This window comes from Euleptes europaea, chromosome 13 (assembly GCF_029931775.1).
Source record: "Euleptes europaea isolate rEulEur1 chromosome 13, rEulEur1.hap1, whole genome shotgun sequence".
Lineage (NCBI taxonomy): Eukaryota > Metazoa > Chordata > Lepidosauria > Squamata > Sphaerodactylidae > Euleptes > Euleptes europaea.
The window spans coordinates 35,867,795-35,888,218 of NC_079324.1; the positions used below are offsets into that span (position 1 = coordinate 35,867,795).

Consider the following 20,424-nt stretch of genomic DNA (forward strand, 5'->3'; position numbering starts at 1 on the left):
TCAGTTCTCCTGAGCTGTCAGAGTGTAGAAGGCAAATGTGCAAAAAGACTCACAACAGGGCAGGAGGGAGGGAATGTGTGCCTGCATAGAAGACATTTGATGAACAACAGTTACAGGTAAGTGCAACTCTGTTTTTATCTTCGTTCTTCTGTGCAGTCCCACACTGGGAGAATAGCAAGCTACTCACCAAGGAGGTGGGAGTGAGTCTGTCAATCAAGGGAACACCTCAACCACATGCCTGGCGGAACATCTCTGTCTTACATGGAGCAAGGGGTTAAAAACATCCATCACCCCAAATCCATAACATTCAATTTTGCAGACCTTCCTTTTTCCTCTGCTAGGTGAGACAGATGGAGGTGTTAGGGCCATTGACTCATAATCTGGAATGATAACAGAACTGATAATTCTAGATTTTTCTTAAGCAGAGCATATGGAGATGACTCTGTGACCGCTCCTTTAATAAGGCAGGTGAGCCAATACCTGCGGCCCTACCTACAGAGATGTCCCTTACCAGATCCACAGTTACAGCATAGTTTCAGAGCCATGTTGGTCTGCAGTAGAACAGCTAGATTCAAGTCCAGTATCACCTTAGAGACCAACAAAATTTTTGGGGTATAAGCTTTCCAGAGTCAAAGCTGTGGCTTATACCCTGAAAATCTTGTTGGTCTCTAAGGCACTACTGGACTTGAACCTAACAGTTACAGTAGACAGTCAGAAATATGAGATATGATAACATTTTCTACATTATTTCCAAATCCACTCTGTCTGTTAGTGAATCAAAGGCTAGGGCAGGGGCTGTAGACAGGGCTCTGGAATTGCATTCTCCTTAGGACTGCACTGGACCTCCTTAGTTATGTGCAGCTAAGGGTAACCAGAATGATCAAGGAGTTGGAGCACCTTCCTTAAGAGGAAAGGCTAAAGCGGCTTGATTTATTTACAACATTTTCATGCTGTCTCTTCACCCAATCAGGGTCCACAAGGCGAAAAACAAAAAAATTTAAACAACTAAAATACAGTTATAAATATAAAATTCAATTAATTTGTAACATCCCTTCTTCCTCCTGGCAAGGTCAAGGATGAAGCAGCAGCAGCGGCATCCAGGAACATGTCCTAATAGGACAGGACCCTCGTTTGTTTAGATGGAGGTCTGGGGGAGTTCCCCTACCACAAACTTAAACTCAACTTAAAATCAAACTCAGAGTGGGGCTGGATGAGCTGTTGTAGGAGCCAGGAATGTCATTACGTCTGTAGAATGCAAGTTTAACAAAGAATGAACATACTGCCAGGATTACACTTTCCTCCAGTGTCTGGCTCACATGAAACTGTCTTATACTGAATCAGACCCTTGGTTCTATTCAGACAGGCAGCAGCTGTCCAGGACCTCAAGCAGTGGTCCTTCACATCTCCTACTACCTACTGGAGATGCCAGGGATTGAACCTGGGACCTTCTGTATTCCAGGCAGATGCTCTGCCACTAAGCCACAGTCCCTCCCCACCTGCATGGCTTTTTGTACTCTTCTATAAGGGAAAGTGAGTGCATTGAAGCCTCACATATGAAAACAGTCTCTTCAGTTCACTAGCCACAGAGGATTCATGCTCTTACTGCTTGGGCATGGCTTCCCTGTTCAACAGACCAATTTCTTTTTCCTGGAAAATGTGAGCAAATGAGCAGGGACAGGATTTCCAGATTACGATGATTAATATTTAAGCACAGTAATTGCACGCTTGTTATTCAGTTGCTGATCAGGAGCACCATTGTTCGGTTTGTGACAGTGTGCTCTGTTCAGGGGGAGGTGTTGCTGGGTAATGGGAACCATTAAAATTAATTAAGCAAGACACTATTGCAAGCCTTAGCAACACTGCTTGCCGAAGCAGTCACAAGATTTCCCAGACAAAAAGGGTGTGCAGGGGTAATGAATCTCAGTGCTAGCAAAATACCTCTGGGGAACAATCTGTTTCCAGTGCTAGAAGGAAAGGTGAGCAAGGGCAAGCCAAGGGAGAAGAATCCCACTGCATTGTCTCTGAGCACTTCCAGGACATAATTCAGTTGATTGCCACTTGAATGGACAGTGTTAAGGTATACAAGGATTTCATCATTCATAGAAAATCCTCACCATTGCCAGCTTTCAACTTAATATTGGACATTCAAGCAGTATGCTACTGTGGAGCATACTGGTGTGCTCTCAGTAGGTGGGATTAATGGTGTTTAACTGATTCAGTCTTGCAGATGGCAAAGGTCCATACATGTGCATTCTCTGTCGTGGCTCCCATCTTGTGGAGGAGATCAAGAAGGGTCCTATACTTCCATCGTTTCACAGAATGAGCTAGGGCTGTACACCATTTTTCCAGTATTTTTTGGGTTTGGGTTTAATATAGCCAGACATTTTCAAAAAATCCAAAAAACCCGAATTGCCATATCAGCTTTTCAAAATTTGGGGGGTTTATTAAACCCTAAAAATACACTGTGCAGAGCTGAAGGCTGGGCTCAAGGTTGACTTTTATCCTTCCAAGGTCGGTAAAATGAGTACCCAGCTTGCTGGGGGTGAAGTGTAGACGACTGCAGAAGGTAATGGCAAACCACTCCATAAACAAACACTGCCTAGTAAACATTGTGATGTGACATCACCCCGTGGGTCAGTAATCACCCAGTGCATGCACAGGGGACTACCTTTACCATTTTAACAATTAAATGCAATTATATAAAATTATTTTCTGGTATATGCATTAATAGTTTTCCATAACACTGTACAGTTTTTCAGAACTTCTGTCTTTGAGGAAAACTGACTGGAAAAAGTCTCTTCTGAATATACTATAACTACTTGTGAGTGGAGGAATAACACAACATTTTAAAATTGCATCTTTTCACCATGTCAAAGTCACCCAATTTTTTCATTCAGAATGGCGATTTAGTATTACCACCTTAAAGGAACCCTTGATTTCCCAAATAACAGGGCTAGGATTTTGCCTTTAGCTTTTGGTGGGGGGAGGGTCCTCAGAGGGAAAAAATAATAATGTTGAGCTCCAAATGAAATAATTATTTGGATAATAACAAGGGATTAAACAAGTCATTACAGCTAACAATGTCTTTCTTGCTTGATTTGATAAAGGTGGCTGCTGGTAATAAAGACAGCAATGGAGGGCATTAACTGTATAACAAAGTGAGGCATGCTGAAGCCCTGGATGTTCCTTGATCCAGTTAAACTGTTTACCTGTGCTCTCCCTTGCAGACGATTTCATTCTCAAAGAGATAAAGATTGTACAATTTCTACAATGCACAAAAGAAGCAGCAAAATGTTTTAGCATATTGTAAACAAAATAACAGCTCCCAGGAGTAAACCAAGTGCACATGTAACTATCTCAGATATACTTTAACTCTTGGTAAACACACCTGTTCTTTGATCTCTATTACAGTCTGTAATAGTAATATTAACATATAACATAGGCAGTAATAATCAGCATTGCCTGGGGAAATACGGCGGTGCATTTTAAGCATACTGCTTTAGCCTGGACTCGGGGGTGGCAAGTTCTAGGGGCCTTTTTGCTGTGCTGAAGGATAGCAATTAAGCTGCTAGGGGCCATAACTCAGTGCAGAAATATGCCCCTGGCATGCAGGAAGGCCCAGGTCTCCATCCTTAGATATGACCTAGAACATAACCCAGCAAATCTCCTGCAGTCAGGGGAAGACTGGTCAAAACTAATGTTTTTCAGGGAAACCAGCAACCATTATTATTGTTGCCATTGAGGAATCCCTGAAACACAGCGCATAATCCAATGATCTAGGCCAAGAGCCATCAACTACATATGGCCTGGGGCTCAGGTCAAATACCCTGCTCTTCACTGTCCCACCCAAGCCACAGCACGTAGGTTCTTACACTTCTATCACATTGCTTTGCCAGCTTCCTCAAAGCTGCTTGACATCTGTTGTAGGAGAAGGGAGATAATGAGGGGGGAAAACAGTTCATAACACAACCTCTTATATATTATTTCCAGTTCCCCCGGGCAATTATGTAAGCAAAAGTAGGAAATCCACATTAGTCATTGGCAGGATGACTTTAGGCAATGGAGCCATTCCTTGCCTATCACTAATCCAAACCTTGTTCCTAAGATTTTAATATCCTCCAGATGCCTCCTCCTCTGGGATACTGCTCTTGCTAAAACCATGGTGCTCCATTGTTAACAAGCATCACTCCTTTTCTGTGGAATCCATTATTCAAGCAGCTTTGTAATCCCCACTGCACCTTTAAAGAATCCAACTTTTCCCACGGAGACTTTATTTTGTCTCTTGGCCAACTGAAACAGAACCTTTTGCAATTCAAAGCCAGTGTTCTCACCTTAAAGAAGGACTGTCCTTGCATTAACTGATTTATTTTGTTTCCCATTGGATTTAAAAGAGAAAAAAATGAAGACTGATCACAACAATTTGATCAGATGCACAATGGAGGTGGCCCTGTGGTGTATTAAGTGCTGTCAAGTCGCTTTCGACTCACAGTGACACTATGAATCAATGTCCTCCAAAATGTCCTATCTTTAACAACCTTGCTCAGGTCTTGCAGATTGAGGGCTGTGGCTTCCTTTATAGAGTCAATCCATCTCTTGCTGGATCTTCCTCCTTTCCTGCTGCCTTCAACTTTTCCTAGCGTGATTGTCTTTTCCAGTGACTCTTGTCTTCTCATAATGTGACCAAAGGTAACCCTGATCCCATGATAATAACGGTGCTAAAGTATACCTGCTTTGATAAATAGGGATTTTCTGCCACTTTAAAGTTTTTGCCCTAGCATAAGTGGGCTCTAGTCCGTGACAACTGATGATGAAATAAAAACATGCTTGTTTTAAGGTGGCCCAGGACTTCTGTTTATTTTTGCTGCAACAGACTAACCCAGCAACCCCTCTGGAATTATTAACTCTGTCTAGACTGCTAGTGCCCATTTGAAAAGAGGCATATTTTCAAATCCCAGTGTAATTTCAGGTGTGCAAACACAGGCCTCTTACCACTCCACTGAGCAAAGTTTGCAACCTTCCTCCCACTTAAGTGGCTCTTCCTTCAGCCTCTTAAGTTGGATGAAGGCTCTTTAGGCTAGAGGAAGTTCCTCCAGCCTCAGGTAGGATATATACCAATATACAGATGTAGTAATATATTTAAATATACATGAACAAAAAGCCCCACTGAAAACAAGAAATAAACAACAATTAAATACCTGGATTAAAAAATGCAGGAAAGCAGGAAAGGTCAGTTTTACAAATAACCAACTGCATAGAAAGCTTATTTTCAGGAGGATAGTCTATAGTTTGGAGGACTTTCATTCATAGGGTCGCCATGAGTCGGAAGGTACTTGATGGCACTTAACACACACAGCCTAGTTTCATCCCTCTGCATATCACACCTAATCCAATCACACCTGCTAACGTCATGTACTTGCTTTTGACATTTACGTTGCCATGGTGTGCCTAATTCATTCTTCTCTACTTAAGGATAGATGGACTCACATTCTAGCTGTATCTGAAGAAGTGAGCTGTGGCTCACTAAAGCTCATACCCTGCCAGAAATATTGTTACTCTTTAAGGTGCTACTGGACCTTTGCTCTTTTCTACTGCTACTGACGGACTTACAGGGCTACCCATCGTGATCTGTCGTCCTACATTACTCTCCACGATTTTGTATGGGTGTGAAAACTAGATAATTAGGAAAGCTGACAGGAAGAAAGAGGAGCCTCCCTTGCAGAGTACGCTTTACCGATTGGCCCCCTCTTCAAAAAAAAAAAACGACCTGAAAGCGGACTAGCCAATCGCTTTGCCCAAATTAGCTTTCGGGAGACGGAGGGGCGGGGTTAAGGAGGTCGAGAAGAAGCAACCAACGCGACGAAACCAAGAGACTCGGGCATTGAGAACTTTTCTCCTTTTCTTTTTTTTGTTTATATTCCCTTGCCCTTCTTTCTTTCTGTATCCCATTTATTATTAAAAACCAATAAAAATATTTATATATAAAAAAAAACTGAGGCGCGCATGCGTGCTGCGATGCCTCCCGGCCCTCTCCTCTTCCTTCCGCCCTCCCGCCCATCCTTTGCCGCGCGTGCGCAGTGTGGCTGGCTGCTTGGCCTCCACCTGTGAAGGTACCGTGCGCGCGAGGAGGAGGAGGGGGCGCACGCGCGTCAGAGGTTCCTCTCCCTCCGAGCTCACCACTCCGATCGCCCCCTCCCCCCTCTCCCGCCCCGGCATGGGGCGCTGCGGCCCCTCCCTCGCTGGCCGGGCCCCCCCTGAAATCCGCTCGCTTCAGCAGGGCCTGTAAGGGGGAGAGGCCGGAGGAAGACGACGAGATCTCTCTCTCTCCCCCCCCCCACAATACATGCTCCACCTGCCCCCCCCCTCTCAGCCCCCGGCCATGAGGAGAAACTCCCGCCTTCAGTGACCGCTGCCGCTATCGCAATGGCTCAGGCCGAGAAAATGGAGCTGGATCTGGAGCTGCCGCCGGCCGGGAGTGACGGGGGCGGCCTGAGGCGCTCCAATAGCGCCCCCCTCATCCACGGGCTTAGGTAAGGGCCGGAGGTGGAAAAGGGGGATCTCAGGCTTGCCTTTGGGCTCCCCCTCCCCCATTACATCGGAAATGCTGGTGGCTAGTTCTGCTGGGGCTCATGGTGCTAATTAGTAGCAGTTTGACGTTTGCGTTTATTAGGAGAAGCGATAGCTTATTAGTATAATATCAGTCTGTTAAGCCACTATTGCCGTTACCAGGAATTTTGGTAGGCCGCAGCCTATCCTTATGCTCCTGGCGGTTTGGCTGACGTCGCAATTAGCAGATGTATTAATTCCTAATGTCAGCATCACCGTATTGCCTTTTTCTAGCGTACTAATATGTAATGTTGCTATTATTAGGAGTAATTTCCTAATGTTACTAATAAATAACGTTACTGTTCTTAGAGTTATGCTGACACTAAAGCAATGGTAGAAAAGAGCAAGAGTCCAGTGGCGCCTTAAAGACTAACAAAAATATTTTCTGGCAGGGTATGAGTTTGGGATTGCAATGGGATTGACTGGCAAGTGTTTAGGATTACAGCCTTATTTCCTCCTGTCCAGTGGTACCTTTCTGAATAGCCACCCAAAAGGGAAGAAAATATTCTCCCTCTGGAAGAAAAGTACTTGTACCGCTTGTGGAGGGTGGTACGATTGGATCTCAGCCTGTCTTATTTTCATCAATTTACATGGCATATACATACAGCCTAACTTACCCTCACAAGGTTGTTGTTGTGAGGATTAAGTGGAGAAAGGAAGGTTGATAAGAGCTGCTTTGCATCCCAATCCAAGAGAAAAACAGGATATAAGTTAACTTTACTAATTCAGCAAAACAGGTGCCCTCCCCAAGGAATTCACGATCTGTATCTTGGCAGTGTGATGAAAGGGAGGGAAAGGATAGTGAATCCTGACTTTTGTCTATATGGTTTTGGACAGGCTTTAGTAAAAAAATGATTCATGTATTTTTGTGGCTTGGGTTAAGCACATTAAGTGCTATATGGAGTATCCCCCCCCCCAAAAAAAACCCACAACTTTTGTGTGGCAGAATGACCTCGGCCAAAGGCAGCTTTTTAACAGCAAATTTTGGAGGAAGAGCTATTTCCTGTGCTGTAAATGGAGGCCATTTGGTATGTTGTGTGATTTGTACATTCTAACAGTCCATTTATGCTTTTCTGTGACTTTGTGTCACTTTCCCATATGGATTCATATGGTTTAACAGTGTAGAAAATGTTAATACCAAAATGCTTCATTAGGAACATAAATGACTATACGTGTAGAGATGTGACAGTTATTGTTTCTTTCAGTGATAATTCACAGGTTTTTCAGCCTTACGTCTTGCGAACACGCAGGAACAGCACAACGGTTATGAACCGGCACAGCATGGTAAGTGCCCTCCAGAGTGGAGACCAATTACTGTGGTACTGATGAGCAAAGACCTTTAATGTCGTGTATGTAAGGATGCACAGTGCTTGTGCGTGGAAAGACTTGAGATAGTCTAGAAGAGGAGTTGTTTGAGATGGGTCTGTAGCTAAAACCTTATTGCAGTAATATTATTGTAGTCAGAGCTCTCAGTGAAAATCAAGCAGGACTTTGATCACATGGAAATAATCATTATTTCCTTGTGAATATATTGCACAATATATGGCTATAGTCAGGGATTCCCCAAAGAGTGCTAATTGTTCGCAGTGCTTTGTAGATATGTGATCTGAGGATAATATTATCAGGCCCTGACTCTAGTGTAACTCAGCTACTATCGAGTTACTGCAGCAGTTTTCAAACTTTTTGTTAGAGTATACTAATGTGTCGTAGAAACTTTAAAAATGCTGTTGAACTTAATGTACCCACTGACAGGACACTGCTCAGTGTCTGTACGTTATAACTTGCCCTCAGAACAGTGCAGACAACAGTTAAACTCTTCTGAGTGTGGGTATTCATTCAGTTTATACTTCTTGCTCTAAAAGTAAACCTTGGATTTTAATTCAGAAAAAAATGTGCCTTAGCTATTAGAAGTGTCTTAAGTAGTTTCCTAAACAAGGAAATTGGAAATGTTTTGTTCTGTGAATGGTTCAGCAAAAACAAAGTAAGAGAGTTGTGGAGGGGGGGGAAAGAGGAATATCTATATTGTGGCTGTACAAAACTTTCCAAAGCTTAATCGCAGTCTAGAGTGTTTGGCTGTTCTTTATTGACTGAGTTTTATAATTACCTTGAAAAAGTGATTTGTGAAGCACAAAAAAGACCGAAGCCAGTTTTAAAGTCCGTTACATCAAAATACACACCTCTTGTTTTCTTAATGCCTACCTAAAGTGATTGTAAAAGATGGCAGAAGGGTGTTGGACTAGGTACTACTTGAGTAAAGTTAGTTTGAAAGAGAGAATAATGGTGCTTTGTTCTTCAAGGTATTTGAGGTACTGCCCTGAAATGTCTGTGTTTCAGGGAAGCATGACATTTTCACTCTTACAAACACACTAAATTTGCACTAATTCCTGTTCATAGTAGAACAGCTAAGCCAGTACATTTCTCTGTACGCTATGAATTGCTGTTTCAGTACATCAGTTATGAAATAAATATTTCTCCAACTATTACTGCTTTTCATCCTCTCAGAAAAACATCTTGTCAACGGCAGAGCAGTCTTGAGTAGAGCAAAAGACCATATGTTACATGGCTTAGGAAAAGAAGTTCTATATCTTAAGTTTAAATACATAGTTACCTGTCTAATGCTATTTAGTGAGTTTGGGTATCACTGAGGGTATTGTTATAGTGGGTTAATATATACAGCTGTTCATCATAGTTTGCAATACAGTTAGGCAATAGTTTCTTCTGCACAATGGAAGCTCTCATACTTCCTTCAGGGAGAATGAATATTCCTTTAGTGCTATACAGTTGAGGAGTTTTCAGGGCCACCAGCTTTGGAGCAGAGGCTGAGTGGTAGTATATTTCTCCTACATTAAAATGGACAGGATGGAATTTGAATGCGTAAATGGCCTACAGTCCCTGACAGGCAGAAAATACAGAGGTTGTAGGTCTTCCTATTATATAGCTGAAGCTTTTGTTCTTTGTTGATTAACAGAAAGAGTTCATACAGGCAGTACTCAGAATATACTGTGAATATGAATCATATTAGCAAAAGTTCATTTCAATGAGTGCTTGGTTCTTAGATCAAGGTTAGCTTTAAACAAAACCTGGGTTGTAACTTCTGAAATGTATGCTTCCCCCCCCCCCCTCCAGCTGGTGTCATCATCTCCAATACGTATCCCTAGCAGCCGGCTCCATCAAATCAGAAGGGTAAGGAACAGTTCACTTCTTGGGGGTACCACCTTTTGATTGGTTCTCATTTTTCCTATAAAATGGCTTTTTGTTACTTCCTCAAATATTCTTGGTATAATTATGGACTTGGTGCCACTGTGATGCAAATTCCAAGCCCTGCCCACCCAATAGTTCTAAAATTCAGAAGTACTACTATTGTGCATAGGCAGATTAACTTGTGTTAATATAGTCAGTGCACATTCTGGGTTTACGGATAGGAGAAGGGAGGTAGTAATACATTTGACTGTATTAACTATCTGGAATGTTCTTGTTTACATTATAAAGCTGAACTATATGGTCAGCAGAAGTGTATGGTTTGTGGTTGTAGCACTTCAGAGTGCAGATAGAGGGGTTGCGGATTTGAATGCTTCCTCTGTAACCAGAAAATCAGTAGGGGGAAGACTACTTCCTGACAGGTTTATTTCCTGAGTGTACGCTGTTCTTTATATGGGAAGCATTAAGATCTACAGTCCCCCATCTGAGGTGGGATAGTACAGCCCATGCTGCTGGGCTGATTTGTACATCTTGGCTCTTGTTCTAAAAACTTTGATTGTCCTGTTTTGCTGGGCTGAAAGTTATCAAGAGCTAAGAGATACATTCTTTTATTTCTGCAGGAGGAAGGAGTGGATTTGATGAACAGAGAAACTGCACATGAAAGGTAGGTGTGACAACTGTTCCCTAAGAAAGCAGCCAGTCTTGTCATGTTGTAGCCACTGATGAACCTTTTTGTGTTTTAGGGAAGTGCAAACAGCAATGCAGATAAGCCAGTCATGGGAGGAAAGCTTGAGCCTGGTAATCTCTTTAAAGATGTTTAATATTTTAATTCCACCCTTTTACTGAACCAGTGAACTTAAGTGGGGAAAAAGGAAATAGCTCAAGTGGAGAGTACTTCGGGCTCCACTGATCAGCCATTCTGTTTTTCATCAAAGTTTTGAAGCTCAGTGTCCAGAGCTGCTGTGTACTGTGGGACTGTAAACACGGCATGTTGTATTCTCAGAGTGACAACGACTTGGACAAATCTGAAAAATCTTCATCTCCAAAGAGGATAGATTTCATTCCTGTTTCTCCAGCACCTTCACCTACAAGGGGAATAGGAAAGGTATGTATGCAAAAAGACTTAAGATTGTTGAATGCTTTCTGGAAGAATTATTTTGCTTTATTCTAAGTATTCTCTGTCTGAGCTTGAGCTGTATTTTACAAATGGGATTATAAGACATTTGCTAGTTCTGTCATATCTCATGGGAAAAGTAACATGAAAGAAGCAGAGGGATCTTTGGTGATGTGACAGCCAGATCCTACATATGTTTACTGAGGAGCAAATCTCACTGAGTTCAACAGAGTTAATTTCCCAAGTAAGTGTGCATAGCTCTGCAGCCAGAAAGCTTTACAGTTGTCACAAAGCCCATACTGGACACAGGAAGGGGATGTAAAGACTGCCTGCCTTGGATATCGCATGGTATATAAGGAGATGATATCGTTTGAACACTTTCCCATAGAAGAACTAAATTAGGGGTGTCCAACATACGTCCCGGGGGGTGGATGCGTCCCCTTGAGAGCTCTGATCCAGCCCGCAAGCCAGCCAAGGCAGCCACTCCCCCCCCACTCTCGATCTGGGCTGGCAAGGCATGGCTTGACCAAGTGACTTTTATGTCATATCCGGCCCTCTTAACAAATGAGTTTGACAACTCTGAACTGAATGATATAGGTAAGACAATGTTACGTAATAGGTACAGCCCTCTTTAGAGGTTTTGGAAGATACTTTGGTAGCTTCCACACACAGACAAGATTTTGTGGTTTCCCTGTTGCTAGTGCAGCTGCAGATTAAGCACAGCAGCAGCAGGCCTTCCCCATGGTAAGTTTCCCTGCCCCAATTCCCCTGGAAGTGGATAGTGCCCTCCCCCTGCACCCCCTAGGCCAACAGGGCTTTTGCAGTTTTTTAATCAGCACTAGAATGTCATTATAATAGTAAACCATTGTAATGAGAGGTGCAGCAGGTTCTCTGAATTCTGTTTTCATTTTTTAAAAATCTGTAGTTATTTTCCTTATGAACGTGCCTTTTTTCCTTGTGTCTCTGCAAGGAAAAGGGATACAGACTTACTCTTTTAAAATGAAAGCTGGGAATTCAGAGAACCTGCTGCACCTATTGTTACAATGGTAAATCAATATAATGATATTCCAATGCTGATTTTTAAAAAAGACACACAACCCCCGTGGGGGAAAGGGAGGAAATGGCAGCTGTGGGGACAGGGTCAAGAAAAATGGCTGCCACTTGAGCTGGAAACTCCAAATTTCCCCATACACACACAACAGCCATCCCAGCTTCACTACAGTCTTTCCTGAAAATTTGGAGCAAAGCAGGTTTTAGAAAGACAGGAGAAAAGACAGGGAAATTCCTGGAAGTGCAGAAATGCACTTTGATGTTGTGGAGAAGCAAAAAAACCCAAAAAACACCTGCTTCCTAGAAGCATTGACCTTGAGGCAGGTAACGTGTGTGGAAGACACCATTGTGACTACCGCTATTGGCCTTTCTGTCAATGACAGCCCATTTGTCTACCTAAACAATATTACATAGTTGGCCTGACAGCTACTCTCCAGAGAGTGGGAGATCTTTCCCCCCTTAGCTGCCTAAGAAACTAAGCTTCCACTTCATAGGGAGCTAGGTCCTAGCCCTTACACGTGGATAGTACTCAGAAGAACTCTTCTTGTCTATTTCTAATTCTGTTGAAGCTTTATTGACAAGCTGTGGTACAATAGTGAAATGACTGGACATGCTCTTTGGCACAAGTTTTTAAACTTCCATGGACTATAACATGGCTCTGCTAAGTGAGATGGAAGAAAAAGCAGATTTTACTGGTTCATGTAAAACTTTGGATTTTTAGGAACCGAAGTGTTGAGTTTCAAATGTCTTCAAAGACTGTGAATGTGATTGTGTTTCCTAGCAATGTTTTTCACCATCCTTGCAAATGTTCGTGAGTAGTAATGGATTGCCTCCAAGCCCCATTCCCAGTCCCACAAGGAGATTTTCAAAGTAAGTTGATATGTCTTAAACTTAATAAGAAGCAGTTGGACTGCTGTAATGTGCACTGATATGTGGCCTGGGCAGGAGACCAAAGTTGGTTCAGCATCAAAGGCTTCTTATGCACAAGCTATTTCGATTTCATTTTAGTTGCACATGCATCTCAGTGAAGCTTGTGCAGGTATTCCTGGTATGTGCTCACAGTTGCAGGTCTTAAACATGCTAGCCTGGCATGCAAGTCCTCATGGCTGCAGGAGAGTTTTATAGACAGTCTAAATTGGTTCAGGCCTGGCTCCTAAGCCTTGTAACAGAGAAGTGAAGGACAATCTGGGATAAAATTATCTGAAATGAATGACATCAGACTTTCCATTAACAGCATAATTAAGCAATGCCCTGTGGAGAACTGTAGGTCTCTTATGTGCAGCGTTAGTCTCTCAAGAATCGCCTGTTGATGTCTGTTCCACAGATCTTTGAACAAGGCTGTCTGTTTTATGGATTACCAACATGCTGAGACAGAATACGTTTTCTACTTAATCTCACACTCCCTAGAAGCATCTGAAAGTGTGTAGAGTGTGCAAGTTCAAGGGCCCTTCTGAGTGGGGATATCTCCAGTGTTAGGGAGAGGAAATGATAGCTACTTTTTAAGGATGTGAGGGCTAGTACTGAGTGTCTTTAACAAGCTGCTGAAGTCACTGCTTTTGCTGGAACTTCAATCTGTACTTGGATCTCAGTGGGGAAAGCATTTTAAAAAGGAATTTGCTGCAGAAAACCTTGCAAATATGATAAGCAGTGACACCTTTGCTGTTAGTCTGGCAGGTGCTGTAATGGTCTCTTTCAGCCACAAAATGCTATTGACTTGTAAAGCTAGAGGAAGAAAGCATGATGGAAATTGATGATTTGGCACAGGTGAAAATGTGGCGCAGAGCGGTAAGCTGCAGTACTGCAGTCCAAGCTCTGCTCACGACCTGAGTTCGATCCCAACGGAAGTTGGTTTCAGGTAGCCTGCTCAAGGTTGACTCAGCCTTCCATCCTTCCGAGGTTGGTAAAATGAGTACCCAGCTTGCTGGGGGTAAAGGGAAGATGACTGGGGAAGGCACTGGCAAACCACCCTGTAAAAAAAAGTCTGCCTAGTACACGTCGGGATGTGACGTCACCCCAAGGATCAGGAATGACCCGGTGTTTGCACAGGGGACCTTTACCTTCACTTAAAAACTGCCTACATTGTCCCCCTGTGATGGGAAAGTATAGGGTCAAGAAAGAAGAGGCTGTCTTATTACGGCTTTTTTTCTTTGAAATTGACTCTTAATTAGCAGGACAGCTGCCTTCAAGTACCTCTTGAAGTTGCAATCTGTGAAACATCCAGATCAGGTAGAAAGCTTTCTGGGGCATCTTTATTAAATAAGACACTGGTATTCCCATAAAGTTTAGGACCGTAGTATTGCCACACTTTGAGTTGCCACTGAGACCCTTTCACAAGCAAATTAACAGCTTATTCCTAAGTGATGGAATGCATACTAGGCCAGACTCTTCATTGACATTCCCTGGTTAATAATATTTTGATGCTTCCTTTTGGAGCTAGATTTGTTCTCTCTTGGGACTTTCTTTAGGTCTAATGTGCTTTTATAATCCTATAAAATAAAGTATTTCAAACACATTCTTCATTATGATCTTGGAAACTTTGCTTCTCCAGGATATACTAATTCCGTCTATTTTAGCAGGAGAAGCCAGAGTCCAATCAACTGCATCAGGCCCAGTGTTCTTGGTCCCATTAAAAGGAAAGGTATGTGTCAGAGATGTAGGTCTGCTTTCTATACTGTAAAGCAGATGTTAAACATTATTCTTCTCTTTACTGTAGGATTTGATTATTGTGAGAACTGTCAGGCTGGATCAAGTTAGGGCCGACTTAATCTTTTTTGAGGGCATTTCTATTGTTGCTATTCCTTACTATAGGGTTAAGAACCATCCTTCTTAATGGTTGTTGCACTGCAGTGATGATGGGACAGTTACAAAATGAAGAGCCCTTCTGGATCAGACCAAGGATTCGTCTAGACCAGCGTCCTGGTGTTCACAGTGGTTGACCAGATGTGTCCAGGAAGCCCACAAGCAGGGCTTGAACCCAACAGCCTTCTCTTGTCCTCCACAATTGATATTCAGCATGGTGTAGTGTTTGGAGTGGTGTGGTCTGATCTGGAGAACCTTGTTTGATTCCCCACTCCTCCACACAAAGCCAGCTGGGTGACCTTGGGCAAGTTACAACTCTGTTAGAGCTCTCTCAGCCTCACCTACCTCACAGGGTGTCTGTTGTGGGAAGGGAAGGTGATTGTAAGCCGGTTTGAGTCTCCCTTAAGTGGTAGAGAAAGTCGGCATATAAAAACCAACTCTTCTGCAGCTGCTTCTAAGCATGAAGGTTCCGCTTAGCTTATCTGTAGCTGTCACAATTTTGGGATTTTGTCTAGCCCCTTTTAAAGACATCTGAGTTAGTATTTTGCTAATATCCTGAGAAGGGTAGATGGTATCCTGTTCTGGCAGATTTGGCTGTGTTTAACTATATATATTTTTTATTTTTAATCCTGTTCCTGGACACGATTGTTTTTTGTTGTCTTGCAGCTATTACTGCATTGTTAGCCACCTTGATTTGGAGGAGGCACAGCAGGATATAAATATTTTACGTGATTAATCCAAACAAATTTGAGATTTTAAAAAGTTTAAAATATTTTTATGTAATAAAAAGTCAAGCTTTGTCTATCTGGTCATGTCCTCGTCAGGTTAATGTGGGAAAGTGGCATTTGCTCTAAGAGCCCTTGTGGAGTCATAAATAACAGAAAAGAAACCCTGCCCTTCTCCAGACAAGAGGAAGGGACCCTGCACTGTCCTGCTGGCTGACGGTGCCCCATTCGGAGTTCATTAAACCAACAGAAAGGAAGGTGCTTGGCGAGAGGGGGGTCCAGTTCAGGCCAGACTGCACCCCTCCAGGGGCCTCGGCCATAGGCCCGAGGGCAGACCCAGGCATGGCTGGGGTCTCAGGTCACTGGGAGAAGTGTGGACATCCATTCCCAGGGGGCTGGAACGGAAGCTGCTGGGAAAGATGAGATTGAACTTGGTGGTGCCCTACATAAGTGTATGAGGAGGGCATGGAGGCTGAGGGTGAGGGTGCCGCTCTGGCACACACCTCCCTGGAGGGGCCCACTTTGAGACTATGGGGTACAGCAGCATGACTTGGCCTCTCCAGGATGGGGGTGGGGCAGCTGCCATTCCAGTCTGGGTCTGAGTTGCATGGGCCGTGTTGGTATAGCCATGCTGCAGCTGCTGGCGAGCGTGGATGGCACATGCAGCCTGCTGCAGAAAGCTGCTCTGCAGAGACTGAGCACTTGGCCCTGGCGTTATGAAGTGGGGGGTGTTAAATTTGTGTTTAGACATTACTGGCTTTGGGCCCATCCCTCTTTCTCAGCCTAACCTACTGCTCGAGTTTGTTGTGGAGATAAAATGGAAGGGGGGAAATATGACATGTGCCATCTGCTCTTTGGAGGAGGGGTGGGATAAATATGTGGCAGACTTATCTTACTTGCTTTTCTCCTCTTGAGTGATCACAGTTTACAGACAGCAAGAGAGTGATTTATTTGTAATTCTTGAGCACAGATTGATATTACATGCTTACCATACCTGATGCAAAGAATGATGCTTCCCCTGGGACCTCTGCATGATGGAAGCTGTCATTCTTCTTTCTTCCAAGGAGAATGGATATTCCTTCAATGCTATAGAAAATAAGGAGTTTTCAGGGCCACCAGCCTTGGAGTAGAGGCTGAGTGGTAGTATATTTCTTCTACATTTAAGCAAACTGACTGGAATATGCATATTCCAAAGTCCTTGGATGATCCCAGTGTGGCCATAAAATAGGTAGGAAAATTAGGCCCCCTCCCTGCAAACATTGATTTGTTGCTGAAGTTACAATATGTTGATAGGGTTATGAAAACTACTGGATATGTACATTTTGTTGAACTGATGATTTACATCTCCCATGATGCACTGTGTTTATGTGAAGTAAACTTCAGTGTTACTAACCTAGAAAGTCTCTTTCTCCAATCTAACAGGATTTATTTGATTTCTGTAGGTGAGATGGAAACTGAAAGCCAGCCAAAGAGACTCTTCCAAGGAACCACCAATATGCTTTCTCCTGACGTGACACATTTGACAGACCTCAGTTCCTGGTAAAAGTAATATAAATAAGGCCATCACAAATTACCAAAGTAGATGTAGCTCTTTCTTCACTCTGTCCCAGAAGCAACTCGTTTTACTTCATAATATTCCAGAATGTTAAATACTACAGTTAGCTTGTTGCTACATTCAAAGTTGAGGTTCTCTGATTATCAAGCACGCTATTTTTGTGTTTCCTGGTTCTCCTGTGTGTCTTGTTCTAACACTAGTGATCTCCCTGTTTAACCCCTAGAGGAGGAGCCCAAATCTGAACTCAAAATAAAGCATACTCCAGGACGTGCTGGGTTGCACGACTATTGTCCGGCACCAGATCTCAGCTATATTATAGTTCATTACCACTTCAAAGTACCCACTGAGACAACTGAAATTGTTGTGTGAAACAGTGGCTTTATTGTCATTCATCCCAAGGACTTTGTGTTGTGGCCTTTGGCAATAGTTTGCTGATCTACTGAGACGCTGTGAAATGATAGTAAATATTATGAACTGCTAATACTATAAGAATCCTTAGAGCTAAGGTTCTGTAAGAAAAGCAAAAAAGCTAGTTTGGTTGGAAGAATCCTCACATGTGCACTGGAAATCAACAGAAATCGCTACCCCCTTTTCTGCAACCAGAAATGCAACTGTGTGATCGGAGAAAGGCCACTGAGTTGGGCCCTACAACTCCCTTCCACAATGGATACTGTTTTATGTCATTCTCTAGTATGGGGGAAGGCTTGATGTTGGAAGAACTCTTTCTCCATAAGAGGAAGACTTGGCAAAAGAGTACGGTAGGATCCAGCTTAATGGAAGAAAATCCTAAAGTCTAACCTACTGTGTTGTTAACAAGTTAGCATTTGTTTTTGTGATTATCCAGCCTGTTGGATGATTTTTAAAGTATTTAAAACAAACTTGGCTATGGAGCTGGGGGGGGGGATAATAATCAAACACTCGGACTTTGCATGACCTGTCAGCTCTAAAACAGAAGGGTCAAGTTGGCTGAACTTTACATACAGACCTGAGTCAAATGTGACTGCACGTTTCTAGTGATTTTTAAAAAATTGTTGCCAGCAGTGTTTTTTTTTAATGCTGATAAAGCAAATGGTTTCCCTTGTTTATTCCCAGCTTGTCTTCAGGTATTCTGGATGGGAGTACAAGCAGCGTGAGCTCATCCTCCGATTCCCTGGCCAAAGGCAGCACTACTACAGAATCTCCAGTCACATGTTCAAACTCATGTTCTTCATTCATCTTAATGGATGACCTTTCACCCAAGTGACTTATCTAGTCGCCAATGTCTGCCTGAGCCGTTACCGTACTGTACATCGTACAGAAAAAAACACCCTGCAGTTAAATCCTTGAGGACATGAGGATTTAAATACTGAGTGGGAATATCAAGACAACCTTATTCCTTGGTATCTTCTACAAGTGATTTTGGTTATCCTTCTTAATGGACACATGCCACTGATGACTGGGTTTGCTGATTTTTTTTTAAATTTATTTTTACAGATATTTCCTCAAATTGTACTAACTTGCTTTCAAGGAAACTGCATACACTTTAAAAAAAAATCCCAAAAGCACCTAAATTGTATTAGTGTTAAAACTGTAGAGGGAAAAAACTGTCCACTGTTGCTATCATGATTACTTATTCTGGAGGTAAGAATAGTGGTTACAGAGTTATGTAATCTTTGAGATGCTTTTTAATTTTTTTAATAAAGTAGATTTGTTTTTGATATTTGTCTAGGAAGAGTAGAGTACTTTTCCTGATTAGGCATATTTTGGACTCCACTTCCCCCACACCTAAAAAGAATCCAATCAAAATATAGATTTGTTCCTCACCTTCCTGTTGCAGCCTCTCCTTTGTCATCTTTCCCAAAGAAAGGAAAAGGGTTTTAGACCCTAATGCTTTGGTTCAGGTGCTTTTGCAGCACTAGGAGCCAATAATGCTCTACTTAAAACAAACAAAAAAACTACGAAATGCTACTATAGCATAGAGGAGAGGAAAAATTTATTGTGCACAGCTAGCGATCTCTCCTGCAGCATTCTCTAACCCAGACTGCTTAAAGATTATGTGAATTACAGCCAGTGTGATTGCAGAAGTCTTTTTGGCCTTGAGGATGCAAGAAAGTACAGTGGGAGCTGTGCCCACACGGGCTTAGGGTCGCTGTGTTAAATGGGCTGGGCCCTTGGTGTCTCCTGTGGCATCAAGGTTTGTGCCTTAGGGGGATGTGGTTACACAATGGAGGAATGTAAACAGAGGTTGGGTGGGGGGAAAAGACTTTTTGTTTGTTGTCTTGAAAAGAGTACTTGTATCAGGTGCTATAGCCCACTGCTGTTTTTCCTCCGTTGCTTTTTGACATGCTGTACCCAGTGGGAGAAGGAGTTCTGCGAGCAGCCCTAACTGTTCTGTGACTGCGTCCCTTTCTGTATCATCGGAACAACCCTTGGACTCTGCTTTTGGGGAAGGGCAGGCCAATAGGCAAGTGTTAATTTTAGGGGGGGAAGCCTTTTTTGCGCTTTTGTTTGGACGCTGGCTCTGCATATAGCTGGACTTTTAAAGAACTTAACGTGAGCTATGAGGAGTAAACCTGGTGCCAATGCCCTGGTTTAAGTCTGGGGGTACAGCAAATGACTTCTTACCGAAAGAGTGAACTGGGCTGGGGGGGCGGGGAATATCCATTTGTAATCTACTGTGTTATGCTATTTATTATTTATAACTGTAAAAAAAGTCTGGTGATGAATTATAGTATTTTTTTATGATTGAAAACCTTTTTTATGTTCTGTGAGTGCTGGCTGGTCTGTATTTAATAGGCAACACTGTCTGCCAGAAATGTATGCTTCCAGTTCTGAATGTTTGTAAGTAATTCACATGCTCTTGTTGTCAAAGTACAACTTACAGTTTTGTTTTGTTTTTTTGTTTCAAAGATTCGAGCACTGAAATTGAAGTAAGGGTGTGCTAAGCTGTAAAGTGCACTATCTGTGGCAATACTTGCCTGGCTAAAACGGTGACGGGGGAGAGATCGAGAGTATTCTGGTTAAAAGGGGACACTTAGTTTTTCATATGTAGATTTGCTTTTTAAGTGTGGGTTGTTTTTGGGGGGGTCCTTTTTTTCCTTTTTTTCTTTTTCTTTTTTTGCAGCTGTAATAAGTACCATACTTGGGCCAGTGGTGCTTCTGTTATCTGTATTACTATACTCACCTGTGGAAAATTAGTTTTTCCCCATCTCCAATAAATGTGCATATTGTAAATTATCACCCAGTGGTGCCATTTTTTTTTTAAAAAGATGACTGATCAGTGTGTGAATTGTATTTGGATAAGCTCAGTGCTGTTTCTTGCATATTGGCTGCTGCATAGACTGCTTTAACTTGAGAGGGATTTTTGTCCTTGCCTTGCTTGTTTGTTTTTTCCTTTGCTT

General features: G+C 42.6%; 1 protein-coding gene and 2 non-coding genes across 5 annotated transcripts; all 3 read left to right on the forward strand.

Annotated features, from left to right (window-relative positions):
- Positions 1-6,348: 6,348 nt before the first annotated feature.
- Positions 6,349-18,900, forward strand: PABIR2 (PABIR family member 2). 3 transcript variants are annotated; one of them, XM_056859509.1, is made up of 10 exons: positions 6,349-6,527; positions 7,809-7,887; positions 9,730-9,786; positions 10,422-10,465; positions 10,545-10,599; positions 10,805-10,906; positions 12,747-12,835; positions 14,539-14,603; positions 16,932-17,028; positions 18,137-18,900. In XM_056859509.1, exons 1-10 carry the CDS (start codon positions 6,421-6,423, stop codon positions 18,285-18,287), a joined length of 846 nt encoding a protein of 281 aa, XP_056715487.1. In that variant the 5' UTR covers positions 6,349-6,420; the 3' UTR covers positions 18,288-18,900. The 3 variants fall into 3 exon arrangements, with proteins under 3 accessions (XP_056715487.1, XP_056715488.1, XP_056715489.1); XM_056859510.1 differs by having other exon boundaries at positions 14,542-14,603; XM_056859511.1 differs by having other exon boundaries at positions 16,932-17,034; positions 18,137-18,270.
- On the forward strand, positions 9,322-9,451 carry LOC130486648 (small nucleolar RNA U109). Its single transcript, XR_008933767.1, has one exon. It is a non-coding gene; the product is annotated as a small nucleolar RNA U109 (small nucleolar RNA).
- LOC130486647 (small nucleolar RNA U109) lies at positions 16,517-16,651 on the forward strand. The gene has a single exon (XR_008933766.1). It is a non-coding gene; the product is annotated as a small nucleolar RNA U109 (small nucleolar RNA).
- Positions 18,901-20,424: the final 1,524 nt, after the last annotated feature.